This window comes from Pteronotus mesoamericanus, unplaced genomic scaffold (genome assembly GCF_021234165.1).
Source record: "Pteronotus mesoamericanus isolate MK-2021 breed Mesoamerican mustached bat unplaced genomic scaffold, CSHL_Meso_final scaffold_533, whole genome shotgun sequence".
Taxonomy (NCBI): domain Eukaryota; kingdom Metazoa; phylum Chordata; class Mammalia; order Chiroptera; family Mormoopidae; genus Pteronotus; species Pteronotus mesoamericanus.
In genome coordinates this window covers 4048707-4065667 of record NW_026555320.1, presented here as the reverse complement: position 1 = coordinate 4065667, position 16961 = coordinate 4048707, and the positions used below count along the sequence as shown (strand labels likewise).

The window sequence follows — 16961 nt, the reverse complement described above, 5'->3', positions numbered from 1 at the left end:
CATGTTATAGTATGACAAATACTCTCGTAACCAACCATCAAATTTGACTTATACTGTTACCTAAATAACAAATTCTCTGGTGTTTCTGAGTTATGGTTGCCACCTTGGGGAATCAAGATAGGCTAGGCAGCTTAAAGAGCAGTTCTTCTGAAAGTTCTCCCAAGAGGCAGCCTTACACTCACACCAACATTTACATATATGCCCAAACAACAGCCTTAATTGTCTCATTTTGTTCAGGTCTAGGGAAAACTTAGCTTCTGTTCAGACTGATGTTTGGAAAGCAGTGGTTCTGACAATCAGGCTGAAGAGAAGATATGCAGGTGACCTGTGTATCTGAAAGGGTCGAACCAGAGATAAATGCTCTGTGCCAGCCTCTTCTAAGTTCTATGGCAGACTCACCCACACCCACGCCGTCTTTGACAAGTACTGAGCAGTGCTGCTCCCAGCAGCTGCGGCAAAACTGGTGCTGACAGGCCAGAGAGAGTAGGTTTTCCTTCCGCACAAACTGCATACACACTGCGCAGTGGTGAGGGGGATGGGCTGTGGGGACCTGGGGAGAGGCAGAGCCACATGAGTTAAAGAGGAGGCTTCAGTTCCTGGGAGACCACAAGGGTGCCTTGTGTGGCAATCCTGACCCTGCCACAAGTGTTAGAACTTAACAGCAATGTGTAAACTCTGGGAGCACCAAGAATTCTGAGCAGAAAGCACTATCAGGAAGGCTTCCCGAAGCAGATGGCACATGAGCTGGGCATGGAGAATTACTAGAATTCAACGAAGCAGAGAGAACGTAGAGTAGTTTAATAATTTCAGGCTGAAAAGCTCAGGATTTCAGAATCGTCAAGGTCCTTAGAGGTCATTCAGTCCAACTCCTCTTAGGGGCTACTGGGTTTCTTCTGTTGACTGGCCCGGTGCAGCACGGCACAGAGTTGCCCCTCAACAGGTACTACAAACCCAGTCATAAAGGTTCTGAGGCTGCGTAAAGCTTCAGACAACCCACACTGCAGTTTTATTTATTAAAGACAGTAGATTTCCCATGTCAATATGCCCAAAATACAAAATATTACAGCCTCTGTCAAGTTACAACTCATCCGTAACACATGGAAGAGATGTCACATACAATTAATTTAGAGGGATGTAGAAGGCTCCTTCTAAGCAAGAGACTCTTCTAGGATGCGGGCAAATACCTCTAAAGCTTGAGCTCCACGATCCATGCTGTGCCATACAAACCGGCAGACAAAGACAATTGGGGAACCACAAACCATGGAGAAGTCCACTACCTGTCTACATTAGGTTCTTGTTAGTTCAACATTAGAAAAAGGACTGTATTCCCATGTTTACCCAGTATGGGACTAGAAATCTGCTAATAGGCTACAGAAGTTATGTGGTGATCTGAGCCTCAATTCTCCCTACTGAGGGCTCTTTCAACATAGCCCTCATTCATTTGACAAATATCTGCTGAACTTCTAGATATAGAGGAAATTGCTAGGCATTGTAGGGTATGGTTTCTATCCTTAAACCACTTACGGTCTGGTATAGGAGAACTAAAATGATGACTGAATCACAATACATATGTAAAAGTTTAAAGATATAACTAGAGGAATTTGGATGACAGTGATCACAGAAGATAGGTTTTGTGAGATACAGCTTGGATTTGGGTCTTTAAAAGTGAGTTCCGTACAATAAAAAAACTTTTAAAAAAAAGTGAGTTTCATTCCCACAAGCAAAGATTGGGACAGGCTGTAAACAGTCCAGGCCAGGGAAGGCCTAAGCAGAGTCAAAAAGACATGCAGTGAGCTTGGAATACCAAGGCACCCCGCAGGAATGGAATGCAAGCTGTGTGTAAGTGCAAAGAAGGTGAGGCTGAGGAGAGTCCCAGGACTGGCAATGACAGACTCCTCAGCTATGAGGCAGCTTTTCAAACTATAATGGAAATGAAAAATTTAAGCCTATACCGGAACAAATACCTCAGGCACGTTGTACTATAAACAAAGCAAGGCGGTTCTCAGTAACACTGTAAAGCCACAGTGAGAGCTAAGCCATGTGCATTGGGAGAAGCCCTACCAAGTAGGAGACACTCACATGCTTGGATGGATTCGGCTGAACACGAGCCTCAACGAGCAGCTGAGCAGAATTAGACTTGTATCTACAAAACAAAAAGCAGAAATAAAGAGAATCAGAAACTGAAGGCAAACAGTTTTGCCTCTGAATAAAGACAGACAAAACCAACAAGTGTGGCAGTCATTCTAAAATGCCTTTGTCTCTAATTCTACCTCACAGAACTAAGCTTCCTTTTGCCTTAGTGCAAATATTTTTTTCTTTCAATTTTTTAAGCTCTCAATTGGTATGAGAATTATAACCCTGCTTCAAAGGCACTGAACTGTAAGAAAAACACTCATAAAGGATCACTTCTGCTTTAAATTTTTTTCTCGAAGTAGAAGCAAGTATCTCTACGGCTTCAGAATAGAGAAAGAAGCTTAAGACAAAAAATGTAATGCATAAAGGAAAACTGAAGAATTAGGCCACATTTTAAGAACTTTGGTTCATCAGGATATACCATAAAGTGAAAAGTCAAGCCATAAACGAGGAGCTAATGCAATCCCTATACTGGCAATGGATTAATATCTAGAATAAACAAAACGAAAACTCCTAAAAGCCCATCTGAAAAAAACAAAAATAACAATAAAAATGGACAAAAGAGAGATTAGGCATTTCACAAAAGAGGAAACACAAATGGCCACTAAACATAGAAAACATGCTCAAACTCCCAAACAATCCGGGACATTGAAATCAGAAACAATTAGATGCCATTTACACCCACCAGATTGCAAAACTTAAGTGTGGCAGTATCAGGAATGCTCACACACCACTGGTGAGCATGTAATTTTGAACAATTACTTCAGAAAACATTTTGGCATTATCTAGCAAAGTTTTAGAAACACATAACCTATAGCCCATCAACTTACTTTGTACTCTTTTTTTCTTCAAGATTTTATTTATTTATTTTTAGAAAGAAGGGAAGAAAAATAGAGAAACACTGACGCTTGAGAGATACCTATTGGTTGTCTCTCGCATGCCCCCAACTAGGGACCTGGCACACAACCCAGGAATGTGCCTCAACAGAGAATCAAACAAGTGACCTTTCAGCTCGCAGGCCAGCGTTCAATCCACTGAGCCACACCAGCCATGGCACACTTATTATTCTTAGCCCTACAAAAATTATGTGACACTGGAAATCATGTACAAGAGTTTTCAAAGCTGCATAATCTGTGACAGAAAAAACAAGACACACACACACACACACACAAAAAAACCTTCATAAATGGTTTTTTGACAAGAGGATGAAGAGGATGTGTGCACACACAAATTTTTGAAAAACCACTATTTAGTAATAAAAATCTAATTCCTTCTGGAATGAGGTATGGCATAAATACATTTAAAAATATAACCAATAATCATGTGGCAATGAAAGTGTTATATGAAGCCCAGCAAAAACCAAGATAACCAGCATTACCAAGATAACAGGAATCTGAGCAGGGAAGAATTAAATGTTATACGTGTGGTCCTTACTCCACCTACTCAGAATGCCTCCTTTAATTATTTTTATTCCTACTTCTCATGCTACCATTCTTAATATCTTTAGCCATCCAAATGTTCTCCATTCCCAAATTACACTAACGAGTTTGGACAGTGAGAGACACCTCACTGCTGAAACCTATGTGGTCCCAGAGTTAGGACAGCAGTAATAGGGGTGCAGGGGGAAGTTCTTACAGAAGTCAATCCAGACCTAGTATACAGCTCTTGCGTAGGAGTGAGAGTGCAGTTAGTGAAGGAGGAACACATTTGCTCCTTTCTGGGTGGAACAAACACTCCAGCTGGCATGGCCATCCCAATGGGGTTTAGCCTGGAGGCGGAAAGGCATGACCTTCCTCTGCAGTTACAGTGGAATCACGCCATACAGAATAAGACCCACTGGAGTGTGAAAGTGCAGGATGGTGGCCAATGTTTCTCACCAGGGGGAATCTGGTTCTCTAGGGGCTATCTGGCAGTGCCTGGAAACATTTTTTATTTCAAGGACTTGGGCGTACCACTGCTACTGACTTACACTAGGTAGAGCCTAGGGACTCTGCCAAACCTCCTACAAGTCACAGAACACCTCCCCACAACAAAGAGTGATCTTGCCCAAAATGTCAACAATGCTGAGGATGAGACACCCTGAGCTAGACAGAAGCATGTGCCTCTGGCAAGAGGGGTGTCTAGGAAACACCTCCCCACGACCAGGGGGAGGAGAAACCCCTCTCTCTGACAACTTCCAGGGTATGCTGAGACTGCAAAGGATGTGCCTCAAGGGCTCTGGTTCTGGAGGTGGGTGGTCAACTGGCAATCCTTTTCTCAAGGGAGCAGTGGTATGCTGTGATGCATTCCTCACTCGATGTATCCAAAAGAATTAACTAGAGATGTTGGCAAGTGTTATCAAGAAGGGCACTGATTACAAAGTAACAGGGCATAAAAAATTTGAACTTCACTGTACAACAATAGGGGTCTGAAAGTATAGAACAACTATATAATGAAATACTGTGCCAGCAATAAAAGTGGGATAGAAAGAATATGCTGAAAATATGGGAAAACATTCACTACATACTGGGAGAAAAAAAGGATACACAATATGATCTAGTGTTTTAAAAATATGAACACTGTAAGGATATACTCCAAAATGTGAACAACAGTCATCACTGCGGGGGCGGCGGGGGGGAGGATCTTCCTCCCCCAAACACCTTACCTGTCCAATATCTCTGCAACTTGCCAGTGGAAATTAACTAATATAAGTTTAGCAACTGAATGAGACACCTAGAAAGAAGAAAGAAAAAAAAATCAAATTATAACTGTAGTTCCTTTCAGAGAGCTCCACCTTATGAGAAATGCATACATTCATGTATATAGCAGGCCCAGGCTTGATTTCAAATTCTTTGTCTTGGTGCTCTGCTTTGACTTTTAAGTTCAGACTCTTATTACCTTAGAGATTTCCTGGATCTCTTTAATTTTCCTATCTCTGTTTTCATCAATGACCATCCAAGAAATCAGTCTCGGCATCCAACGTAAGCAAAACAGCTATGAGCTCCCTAATGTAATATATTCCCGCAAGCTGCTGTAAGAGGCCGCAAGTGGGAAGTATACTTCTTGTTAGGCCCATTACTTGCAGAAAATCTTTAGGTTTGGAATTCTTCTATAAATCCAGCAAAACAAACACTCCTGTTTAAAATCTCGAGTGCCTGGGATCCAGTGAACCCTAATTACAAGGATATTTGAAAGTATGTGGGCAGCCTTTCTAGCTCCTACACTCTCTTTTAAAGCATAGTGGTTATGGCCAAAGAGCCTCAGTAAGTGCTTTGAAGTAGCTATTCTAGTTTAGTAAATTTTTCTAAGGAAATTTTTAGAGCCTTTGTGTACCACAGTGTTTTTACAGGAGTAAAAAATTAAGAATAACCTAAATGTCCAACAAAAAAGGAAATAGATAAATAATATATAACAGATTCATGCAATGGACTACTATATAGTCACTGAAAAGGATGTTGCAGAAGTGTGTGACGAGGGAAAGAGGTTCACATTTTAATGCTACATTAAAGAAGCCAGTAGTAAGATAGCATGTACATGTTATAGCCACCATATCTTGTTAATAGGAGAAGTAAGCTAGTTATAAAACAGACCACCCTGAGTGTCAGGACTGGCAATGGGGGCCACAGAAGATCAGGATGTATCTGGATGCCAAGATCAGGCTTCTCAGAAAGAGCACTATGTACCATGAGGGTGCTATAAGGAGAAACAAGAAGCACACTTCAGGCTAAGAAGCCAAGAGAACACACAGAACCTTGGTATTCTGTTCACTAGACTATATTTAAAAGAGGAACTCCAAGGATCTGTAAGGTAGTGCATGCTGCTTCACAGGTAAGAACTGCAGGGGGGGAAGACACACATGACCAACATGTGATCCCTGCTCCTAGAGCTCAAGTCACTCCTGAAAGGAGACAGGCGCACCTCTACTAAACAATGGCATGTTCCAGTGCACAGTGCCAAAGGCTGTGCAGTAAGTGACTGCCTGCGTGTCCCAAAGCCCAGGTGCATCTGGAAAAAAACCAAGGACTCAAGACAGCTTATTTCACTAACGACAGGAGACCTCACTTCCCTTCCATACCAGGCAAGAGGCACCTGACCCAGGTATGTTGCTGCAGTAGTTTATTGTTGAGGTCTACAGGGACTTTAGGCCTAAAACTCATGAGTTATAGTTAACATTTCTTTTAACTGTGGCCATAACAAAACTATTCCTCCACAACAGACCACTATCACAAAATGATGAGACAAAACATCTGTTTTAAACTATGACTGTTTGAACAGAGCTTTTAGCTACATTTTTTTAAAAAACCTGATAGTAATACTGTTTAGGATAAGCTCCTTGCTGGAACCTTTTCTGTTATCTCTTCTTACCCAATGGGGCTCTGTCGGCCCTGTACCCACTGCTTTCTGTTCTGACTTCTATATGTCTCACCATGCAGTGGCTACTTGGTCCTATCAAGGGTACTGAGCCATGCAGGAATCCCTAAGGGTTCCTGGCCATATTTGGCAGCCACCTCCCCTTATTACCACAGGTGACTTAGGTGAAGCCTTTAAGGTAAGAACAGGGGTCAGGCCGCCTCTCACAGGTCCACAGAATCCAGAATTGGACCGGTCACAGGGTGGCCACTCAATAGATGCTGATAATCAAATTACATCATGCCTTTAATCTGTGCATTTTCAAAATGTAATTTCCCAACCTTCCTGAAGAAACAGAATTTCAACACTATACCTAGTCTGAGCACCTAATCAACTGCACTAACAGTAGCAACAAAGCCTCAGAATTTGCACATCTCGTACAACTCACCTATGGAAAACAACATGGCCCTCTGTTGAAACTGAAAATGTTAGCAATGACTGTAACTCCATTAATGATCAACTCAGAATATCCCAGTGGAGTTGAGTTTTGGTGAAACAGATAATGTGAAGAAAAGATGCACCTAGCACTTTATAAAACTGACAATAGAGTGATGTGAATCCATTCTTTTAGTGCAAACAGCCAAAGAACATACCAATATAAACTAAACAGTTAAGGGCACGGCAGCCACATGCACTTCACACCAGCCTTCTGCAGGGGGCACTACTGTGGTTCATACATCGGTGGCGGGGGGGGGGGGGGGCTGCGAGGGCAGTGTGTGAGAATGGGCCATTATAACATCCACTGTATATCGTAGAAACCTAAAGGAATTCTGAAACCATTAATTTAAGCAAAATGCAGTGTGACTGAACCTTGCCCAGTAAACAAAAACACTAGAGGATCTATAAGGAAGTCAGGTTCAAAAGGTTAAGGCAAAAGCAGCCCAGGGGTAGAAGAAGGGTACCTAGAATAATTTATGCTAAAAGTTGTCTCACTAGGGATGCCACCCCCCAACCCTGACTTGGGTCATAACAGAGAACCCACTGCACACACCCCCCCCCCACATACACACCCAACAATATAAACTCCCTTTTGACAAATTCAATAAACATTTCTCATGCATTATCTTTTTGGTAGAATCTGACACTTAACATCCCCTCCGCCTTAACAGCCCTCTTGGTCTCTGTGATGAGTCTCTTGCAGCACCTGTTCAGGTACAGGCATACCTCATTTTACTGCGCTTTGCAGATATTATCCCCCACCCCGTCGACTGAAGTTTGTGGCAACCCTGCATCAAGCAAACTATTGGTGCCATTTTTCAGATGGTGGTTAGGATTTTTTAGAAATAAAAATTTACACTTTTTAAAAAATATAATGCACACTGGCTGGTGTGGCTCAGTGGATTGAGTGCCGGTCTATGAACCAAAGGGGGTCACCAGTTCAATTCCCAGTCAGGGCACATGCCTGGGTTTTGGGCCAGGTCCCCGGGGGGGGGGCACGCTGAGAGGCAAACATACACTGATGTTTCTCTTCCTCTCTCGAAAAAGAAATAAAATCCTCAAAAAAAAAAAAAAGGCATAATGCCAATGCACACAACAGACTACAGTTTTATGTAGCAACTTTTATATGCACAGGGAAATAAAAAGATGCGTGAGGCTCACTGTATTGTAATATTCACTTTACTGTGTAATCTGGAACCACACCTGCAATGTTTCCAAGATATGCTTACACTCAAAATGGTATGCCCATCCTGGCACTGGGAGAACCACACACCCACAACCTTTCAAGCTGGAATCCTTGGCCTTTTTCTCTGCGTCTCACTCTTCCTTACCACTTCACCCTCTCCCATCATCACCGCTCTACACCGCCCCATCTCACACCTGCCTTTCCTAAGCACGCCCATCAGAAAAGCCTCACTTACCACCCGGACAATAGAAAAGCACCTTGTATTTACATGCCTGTTTATTGTCTGAACCCCTTCATGCCAAAATTCTCAAACTGAGCTTCGTGAAGCCCTGATGTAATGGTACAATAATAGACAACTCTTACAGAGTTCTTACATCTCACCAGGATCAGTTCCCACCCTGTTTAAAATCGATCACTGCTCTCTAGTACTAATGAGACACATCTTAGGCCCTTAGTTGAAGAGTCAACAGGACACACCATTGAATTCCCTTTCCCAGAGTCTGACAATACACCTAGGGATTCCTGCACCCCTGTACACTTCCTAAACTGTTCTCTGCCAAGAATGCCCATCTTTGTAGTGAACATTTGGAAATTGAAGAACATACTTCTATAAAACCTGCATATCAAGGAAGAAATCACAAGAAAGATTAGAAAATATTTTGAACTGAATGATAATAATGTCGCATAATAAAATTTGTGAGATGCAGCTAAATTTACTACCATAAATGTTTATACTAGAAAAGGTCCAAAAATCAATTACATAAAGATTGACCTTAAGCTAGAAAAAGATGACTAAACTCAAAGCAAGCGAAAAGAATAAAGATAAAAACATAAATAAAATCCAACAGTGAAAATTAACAGTTTGAAAATTGATTCTTTCAAAAACTCAATAAAGTCGATACAAACTTTAGCTAGAGCTTAAGGAAAAAGAGAATTCAAGTTACCAAAACAGGTAAAGAGAGACTACCCCTACAAATGTTATAATTGAAAGGAAAACAGCCTTTCCTTGGCTGCTGTGGCTCAATGGACTGCCAGCCTGTGAACCAGAAGGCTACCAGTTCGATTCCCAGTAAGGGCACAGGCCTAGGTTGTGGGCCAGGTCCCCAGGTGGGGGCATGTAAGAGGCAACCAATCTCTGAATCTCTTGCACATTGATGTTTCTTTCCCTCTTATTCTTCCTCCCATCTTCTCTCTCTAAAAAGTAAAAAGACAAAATCTTTTAAGAAATAAAAAAGGAAAATATTATGAATAATCTAATAAATTTGATATCTTAGATGACACTGACAAGTTCCCTGAAAAAAATACTTAACAAAACTGACACAAAATTAAAAAGAAAAACTGAACAGCTCTGTATCTATTAAAAACATTGAATTTGTGATAAAAATAATTTCTCACCAAATTCCAGGCCCTGACTGCGAATCTTATTTGTGTAAGATCAATAATAATCTTACATAAACACTTGGAAACTACAGTAGGAAGGAGTACTATTTACAAAGTCATTTTATGATGTTAACATAACCCTGATACAAAAATACAACAAGAAAAGCAAAAAATAAAACAAAAATTAAATCAGTATTTCCTATGAACACAGGCACAAAAATCACTCCGAATATTTCAGCAAATTAAATCCAGCAATACAGAAAAAGTACAGTGTATCATAATCAAGTAGTTCTACCCCAGGAATGGAAGGCTAATTTACCACTTGAAAACTCCTAATGTAACTCACCAAATTAACAAAATAAAGGGGAGAAAAACAAATAATCATTTCAGTAGATGCAGAAAACCCACAGACAAAATTCAATATTCAAATTCTCACCAAATTAGAGAGAAAAGTAAACTGCCTGAATCTATTGTAGGTCACCTATGAAAGCTATATACACTCAATGATGAAAGAGTGAATGCTAAGATCAGAAAAATGGCATGGATAACTACTCACCATCTCATTAACAGTATACTGTAGGCCATAGCCAGGGCAATAAAGCAAGGAAAAAGAAAAACATAAAATAAAAGATAGAATAAGAGACTGGAATGAAGAGGCAAAGCTGTCTCTATTCCCTAAAATGACTGTTCATGCAGAAAATCCTTATTTTTTTTTTCTCTTTTTAAAAGACTTTATTTTTAGAGAAGGGAAGGGAGGCAGAAGAGAGGGAAACATCAATGTGTGGTTTCCTCTTGCTGGTCCCCTGCTCCCCCCTTCCCTGACCCTTTTTGGGAACCTGGCCCACAACCCAGGCATGTGCCCTGACTGGGAATCAAACTGGCAACCCTTTGGTTTGCAGGGTGGCACTCAATGCACTGAGCCACACCAGCCAGGGCTCATGCAGAAAACCCTTTAAAAAAAAAAAATCTATAAAACGACTTCTAGAACTAATAAATAAATTTAGTAAGGTAACAAAATATAAGGTCAACAGACAAAAATCAAATGTATTTCTTCACAGCAGCAAATGAAAACTAAAACTTTAAACAAGTAAAATGCATTTTAATACATTTAATTTTACCCAGAATATCTGAAATATTATTTCAACATGTAATCCACAAAAAATGAATTATATTACATTATTTTTTAACCTAAGTCTTCAAAGTCCAATACATACCAATTTTAAAAGGTCACATTTCAAATGCCCCATGCCTACATGTGGTCACATCTACCATACTGGATAACACTAACAGACTGAACATGGCAATTAAACTTAGTTGGGTATTTTTGGTACAAATTAATAGTTGATCCCAAAATCTGTGGTACTGTAAAGAACCCAGAATATCCAAAGCAATCTTAAAGAAGAATAAGGTTGGAGGACTTAACACCATCTTGACTTCAAGACTTGCTATAAAGATACAGTAATCAAGACAGTGGGGCTTATAAACAGACATATAGATCAATAAAAGGGAAGAGAGTCCAGAAGTAAACTCATACATTTATGGTTAATTTTCAACAAAGGTGCCAAAGTAATTCAATGGAGAAAAGGACAGCCTTTTCAAAAAATGGTTCTGGAATGACCGAACAGCATTACACAAAACAAACAAAACATAGAACATAGATGCTTACTTCGTAACACACGCAAAAAAAATTAACTCAAAATAATCCACATATTTAAATGTAAAACTGAAAAATATAAAACTTCTATAAGAAAATCTTTGCAACCTTGGTTTAGGCAAAAATTACTTAAGATACAATAATGAGAACACAATCCTTAAAAGAAAAAAATCGATAAACTGGACTTCATCAAAATAACTTTTACTCTTCAAAGACATTAAGAAATGGAAGAGAAAAGCCACAGACTGGGAGAAAATAACTGCAAATTATTTATCTGATAAAGGACTTAATTCAAACTATAAAAAGAATTCATGCAACTTAGTAAGACAAACCCAATTTTTTTTAAATAGGCAGAAGATTTGGATAGGTCAAATACCAAATAGAAATATGAATAACAAATACTCAAAAGAAAAGATCCTCAACATCATTATTCATTAGGGAATAGCAAATTAAAACCACAAGATACCAATTCATATTCACTAGAATGATTATAGCTCAGAGGACTGACAATGTCAAGTGACAGGAAGGATGTGAAGAACCCTTCTTTAATGCTGGCGGGGATGTAAAATAGCAGAGTGACCCTGAGGAACAATCTGGCACGTTCTTAAAATGTTAAACATATACTTACCATCTGACCTAGCAATCCCATCCCTACATATCTATACAAGAGAAATGAAAATATATGTCCATATAAAGCCCTGGGCGTGAATGGTCATAGCAGCATATTTCATAATAGCCCAAAACTGGAAACAATCCAAATATCTAATAATGAATAATGGATAAACAAAATGTGGTATATCCATATAATGGAAAATCATTATTCAACAACAAAAAGGAAAGCATTACTGACCTGACACAATATGGATGAATTTCAAAAACATCATACTAACTGAAAGCCAGACACAAAAGACTACATATTGTATGATTTCATTTATATGAAATTTTTAGAAGAGGCAAAAACTAGAGAGACTGAAAAATGGTCTAGTTCCCTGGTGCTGGGAGTAGGGACTGACTGCAAATGGACACAAGGAAACTTTTTTACATGAAGAAAATATTCTACAACTCAAGTTGTGGTGATAGCAGCACACCTGCATGTTTAGAGTTCACTAAAACTCATCTACCAGTACATTCTAAAATGGGTGAATTTAATAAAATGTAAACAATTCTTCAATAAAGTTATATAAAAATAAAATTGATGGATGGATAGTATATGATAAAGCAAATGTAGTAAAACTTAGCAATTATATAATCTAGATGACAGGAATATAGATGCCCACTGTACAATTCTTTAAACTTCTTCGTATGCTTTAAACTTTTCATAATCAAAGTCAGGGGAAAAGTTTACCAAATTCAATTCAATGGCAATCACTTGCATAAACAAATATCACAGTAAAGAAAGGGTTGACCCTACTGTGACCTACTTCTCAAAATGAAAAACTCTACTTCAAGAGTTTTAACATAGTTTTGACTAAAGGTCAACTGATTATACTGAATGAATTTTAAAATAAATAGATAAAACTTCCACGTAAGTCTGCAATGCTGATCACTTCACAACACCTTCTGACTCCCTCTCAACCTCCCAGACTAACCTTCTTAGTGTTCCATTGGATGCTCTGCTCTCAGCACGTCAGCTCCTTAAATGTTAGTCTGCAACGTAGAGCTCTCAAGCCTGCCTCTAACTCCCTGGCCTGTCTCTGAGCAATCACATTCCTCTGAAGCCTTGGTCAGTGTAAGTATGAGCCCCAAGGAATTCCTATCTCACTTTTGCTGAGAGCTGGAAAAGGTGGGAAAGGAAGGATGAAATGTGGTATAAAGTTCATCAAAGACTGAAAGGGGCCCTCAGGTCTCTGACAGGTCCAGAGGTGGCTTTCACAGGGTCAAAGACGGGGTGAGAGCAGAAGCCAAATGCAGCCCATCTACCGTGCCCATTTTCTCTCTCTTGTGCCCTCAAACCTGACCCGTAATGGGCCGGAAGCTCGGGGGGGAGCCTCCCCTCCAGCTTAAAAGGACCGTGGAGTTACCTGTTGTCATTTACCCTAGACACTGCTCTGCATTACCAATCTAATCTGACTCTGTTTTGCCATTGCATTTACAATTTCAATACCCTCGTATGGTTCCAGATCTTTATTTCAGAAAGCAGCACTTAGCTACATGCATGTCAAAAAGAACTTTGCTGCTGGTCAGTAATATTTCCCAAAGGTTGCAGGCAAACATTTTATGTTATCCTCTATATTCTGTGCTTAGGACGGACACAACAGATATTTCCCTGATAAAGGCTCCCAAACATGTTCAGTAGTTATCACCTGTACATAGATACCTAAAGGAGCAGACTGATGCTGCAGAGTCAGGTTCTCCTGTTTGTTTCTTTTCTTTTTTTAAATAAAGAACATAGTGGCCCTGGCCAGGTAGAGCATTTTCCTGATACACCAAAGATGTGGGTTTGATCTCCAGTAAGGGTACATACAAGAATCAACAATGAATGCATTAAGTGAGTGGAACAACAAATCAATATTTCTTTCTCTCCCCTTTCCCCTCTTTAAAATCAATCAATCAATCAATCAAATAAATAAATAATGCAGTGGTCCTGGCCAGGTAGCTCAGTTGGTTAGTGTCATCCCAATATGCCAAGGTTGCAGGTTCAATCCCCAGTCAGGGCACATATAAGAATCAACCAATGAATGCGTAAATAAGTGTAACAATAAATCAATGTTTCTCTCTCTAAAATCAATTTTTAAAACCTTAAATAAAAAATACAGTAAATGTGCCACACAATTCTATCCCTGTTTTCTAAGCAGGGCTGGGGGAGGAGGGAGAGGTAAGAGTAGGGGTCCAGGGGAAATCCAGGATATGGGCCAAAGATACTGTTTATGAATGCTTTAGCTGATGTTACCGGCAAGGAGTTCCTGACAACATGGTTAAAAGCGCAAAAGTCCACAGCATTTCATTAGCCATTCTGGAGCAATTTTTTTCCTATCATCTAAGTGCTTCAGAGACAGAGAAATGAAATAGTATAAACATTAAACTGCTGGCTTGGAATGGAGACCACCTTGGTAAGATAAAACTTCTGAATCTGTGTGGCCTCTGAGACACTCATCAGCAGGAGACAGCTGAAGGATTTCAGAAGCTTGTATAAGGCAACTCCAGAAAGCAACTTGGTTTTCAGCACAATTTGGTTATCAGCTCATATTTTAGCAACTCTGTGACTTGCTGTCCCAACCTGTTTCAACTTTATTGTATGTCTTTTCTCCATTAGGTTCATAAGCAGAAAGCACTCTGTTAAGTTTTTCAAATCATAGGCCCCCAAGTCCATCTGAGGTTTGTTAGTCACAAGTTTCTTCTCTGGTTTCCACCAAGCCCTCCCCTGCCACCCCCCTAACAAAAGTCAAGTTTCTATCAGAATTTTATATTAATCATTGAAACAAACATTTCTTGATCCCCTGACCACAAAGAACTTGAAATACCAGAGAAAGATAAATCCTGCTACTGAAGGAAACAGTACACACAACATTCTGTACCCTGTCTCTACATAGCCAACATCCATCTTTGAGGAAAAATGTTTTAAGAATTTCAGGAAATTTAACAGTTGCTACTTGACATCCCAGAGCACTTGGATAGTATATGTTTATTATTCAAAATAATGCACAGAACTGGCTAAATATATATAAGAATCAAGGCACACACTGAATAGCCTCTGCTTCTGATAATAGTTCCCCAAGGAAACCCAGGAGCATGATCAGTTGCTTCTTCCTCTTTTTAGTCTCCTATAGTTGGTTCACTCTGTCCAGCCCTCAGGAACAAGTTAACAACACAGCTTGCAAACAGATTTCTCCCCCAGGAAAAAGAAATCCAGCAGCCCACCAAAACTGTCACCAGCCCTTCCCACACTTACCAGTGCCATAGGGAGGATGCAGCTGATGGCAGTGAGCATCAACGGCCTGAAAAAATACAGGTGGTAGTTTCAATTTTTATTTAGAATTCTTACTTGCCAACTGCCTGAAATCTTTTAAGGCTACACGAATGCGTCTCCATGCCTCAGCCTGTGTTAAGCCACTTTGTGGTCCAATGGCATTTGTTAACACTAGTAGTCATTCACTTCACAGCAGAGATGAAGGAAAGGAGTGAATTACTATGGGCCAGCTTCTGGGCCTGGGGTAGAAAGGAAGGTGATATAGAAAAACTAGCCTATCAAAATCAAGATGGATGGATTCAGGTCTTATGGGATTGAGGGTGAGGCAAGAAGATACTAAAGGGTAAAAGGAAGAAACAAGGTTAAAGTAAAGACAAAGGAGTAAGTGAACACCAGCCTAGAATGGGGCAAAATCAGCAGCAATGGTGTTGGTAAGTGGGCCCCAGAGGGCCCTGACCTTAGGCAAGGTTTATCCCTAAAGTCTAAACTAAGTGGTAGGCCTCCACCTCTCCCACACTTACACACTCAGCCTCTGAAAGGTAAGCTCTCTGGCACCTGATCATAATTTTGCTTCCTTTCACTTTTTATTTAAAGGTCTCCATGGAGGAAGGCCTGACATGTAATCAAGGCACCCACATGTTACACATGCTTTAAAAAAATATGATTAACAAATACAAATTTGAAATTTTCTCTCCATTTTAACCTTAATTCAGTCCTAGTATGATCTCTGATCAGTAAAATCATACCAAAAAAACCCTAGACCTAGTTTTTTATGCAAAACACAACAAAGCAAAAATATAAAAGTCAGCATTTTTTGACCAAGAGGGTACTTTTTAAAAAAAATTCCAAGCATCTACAACAGTGAAGAGTGTAATGAAACCCATGTACCCATTACCCATCTCCAACATCAACTCACGGCCAGGCCCACTGTGTCTGTACCTCCCCTATCCCCTACCCTCTAAATTATTGTGAAGTAAATCCCAGCCAGCGTATCTTTCAGGGTGCATTTCAATGAAAATCCTCTGGGAAGTACTTAGTACAAAATGCTTTTTACAGCCCCTTCTAGGAATGGGGATGCCATATAGGCAAGATGACCATCATTTCTGCAAACCAAGGAGTTACTATCTAATGAACTGCACATAGTAGGACTAAAAGCCAAGTCTCCTACCATGCTCCTGCAGCCACAAGCCCATCTTGTTCAAAAATGATTTCAAAGAGTGCTCTGTCTATTCTAGCTACTGCTACTATGAAGAGAGGTAAAGGAGAGAGAATACCAAATACTATCTAGGCAGTTCCATCCTAGTCCCTCCTCCAGAGACCAGGCCATCTTACTGACAGAGCCACAGACTACAACAGTATGTTTCAAAGACACAGTGACCGACTGCTATCCGTAGCGATGCTCAAAACATGTAACGTTATTTTTATAACCTTTCTGTTCATGTAAAACTCCATCAGAATGGAAGCTCCTTGAGGATGTAGATTTTTAAAAATAATTTCCTCCTGTGCCATACCCAACCACCTGGGACAATGCCCGTGCTGCCGTCTCTTGTAGTCTAGTCTGAAGTCACCACACACCCATCCCCTCCTCCTAGCCTTGGCAGACACCAAGGTCTTCCAAGCTCACAGAGGATGCAGGAAGAAGCCAGATACAGCTGTTACGAAGAAGGTTTAAAAAAAAAAAAAAAAAAAAAAAGGTTGAGGGCCAAGAGGTCTTGTGTGGGTTGCAAGAAGGACAGAGATGCTGACAGGTCTGAGGAGGCAAAAATCAAACTTGAGTTGGGGAGGGGAGCAATAGGAAGGAGTTCAGGCTGGAGAAGCCACTTTAAAGTTTTTCAGCACAGCAAGATAATCAAAATGGTGGTTTTACTCCATAC

The 16961-nt window shown here is 40.2% G+C and overlaps 1 protein-coding gene across 3 annotated transcripts in view; it reads right to left on the bottom strand.

Moving 5' to 3' along the window:
- The window catches only part of ARIH2 (ariadne RBR E3 ubiquitin protein ligase 2), a 45292-nt gene that overhangs the window by 12323 nt on the left and 16008 nt on the right, over nt 1-16961 (bottom strand). Inside the window, exons 4-8 of one of the 3 annotated variants that reach the window (XM_054594773.1) lie at nt 15076-15115; nt 6246-6250; nt 4778-4845; nt 2080-2143; nt 400-550 (exon numbers count right to left, since the gene is read on the bottom strand). In XM_054594773.1, the coding sequence (XP_054450748.1) occupies nt 400-550; nt 2080-2143; nt 4778-4845; nt 6246-6250; nt 15076-15115 (328 nt within the window). Of the gene's footprint in view, nt 1-399; nt 551-2079; nt 2144-4777; nt 4846-6245; nt 6251-15069; nt 15116-16961 lie in introns of all 3 variants that reach the window. The other 2 variants (XM_054594772.1, XM_054594771.1) reach the window with 2 other exon arrangements.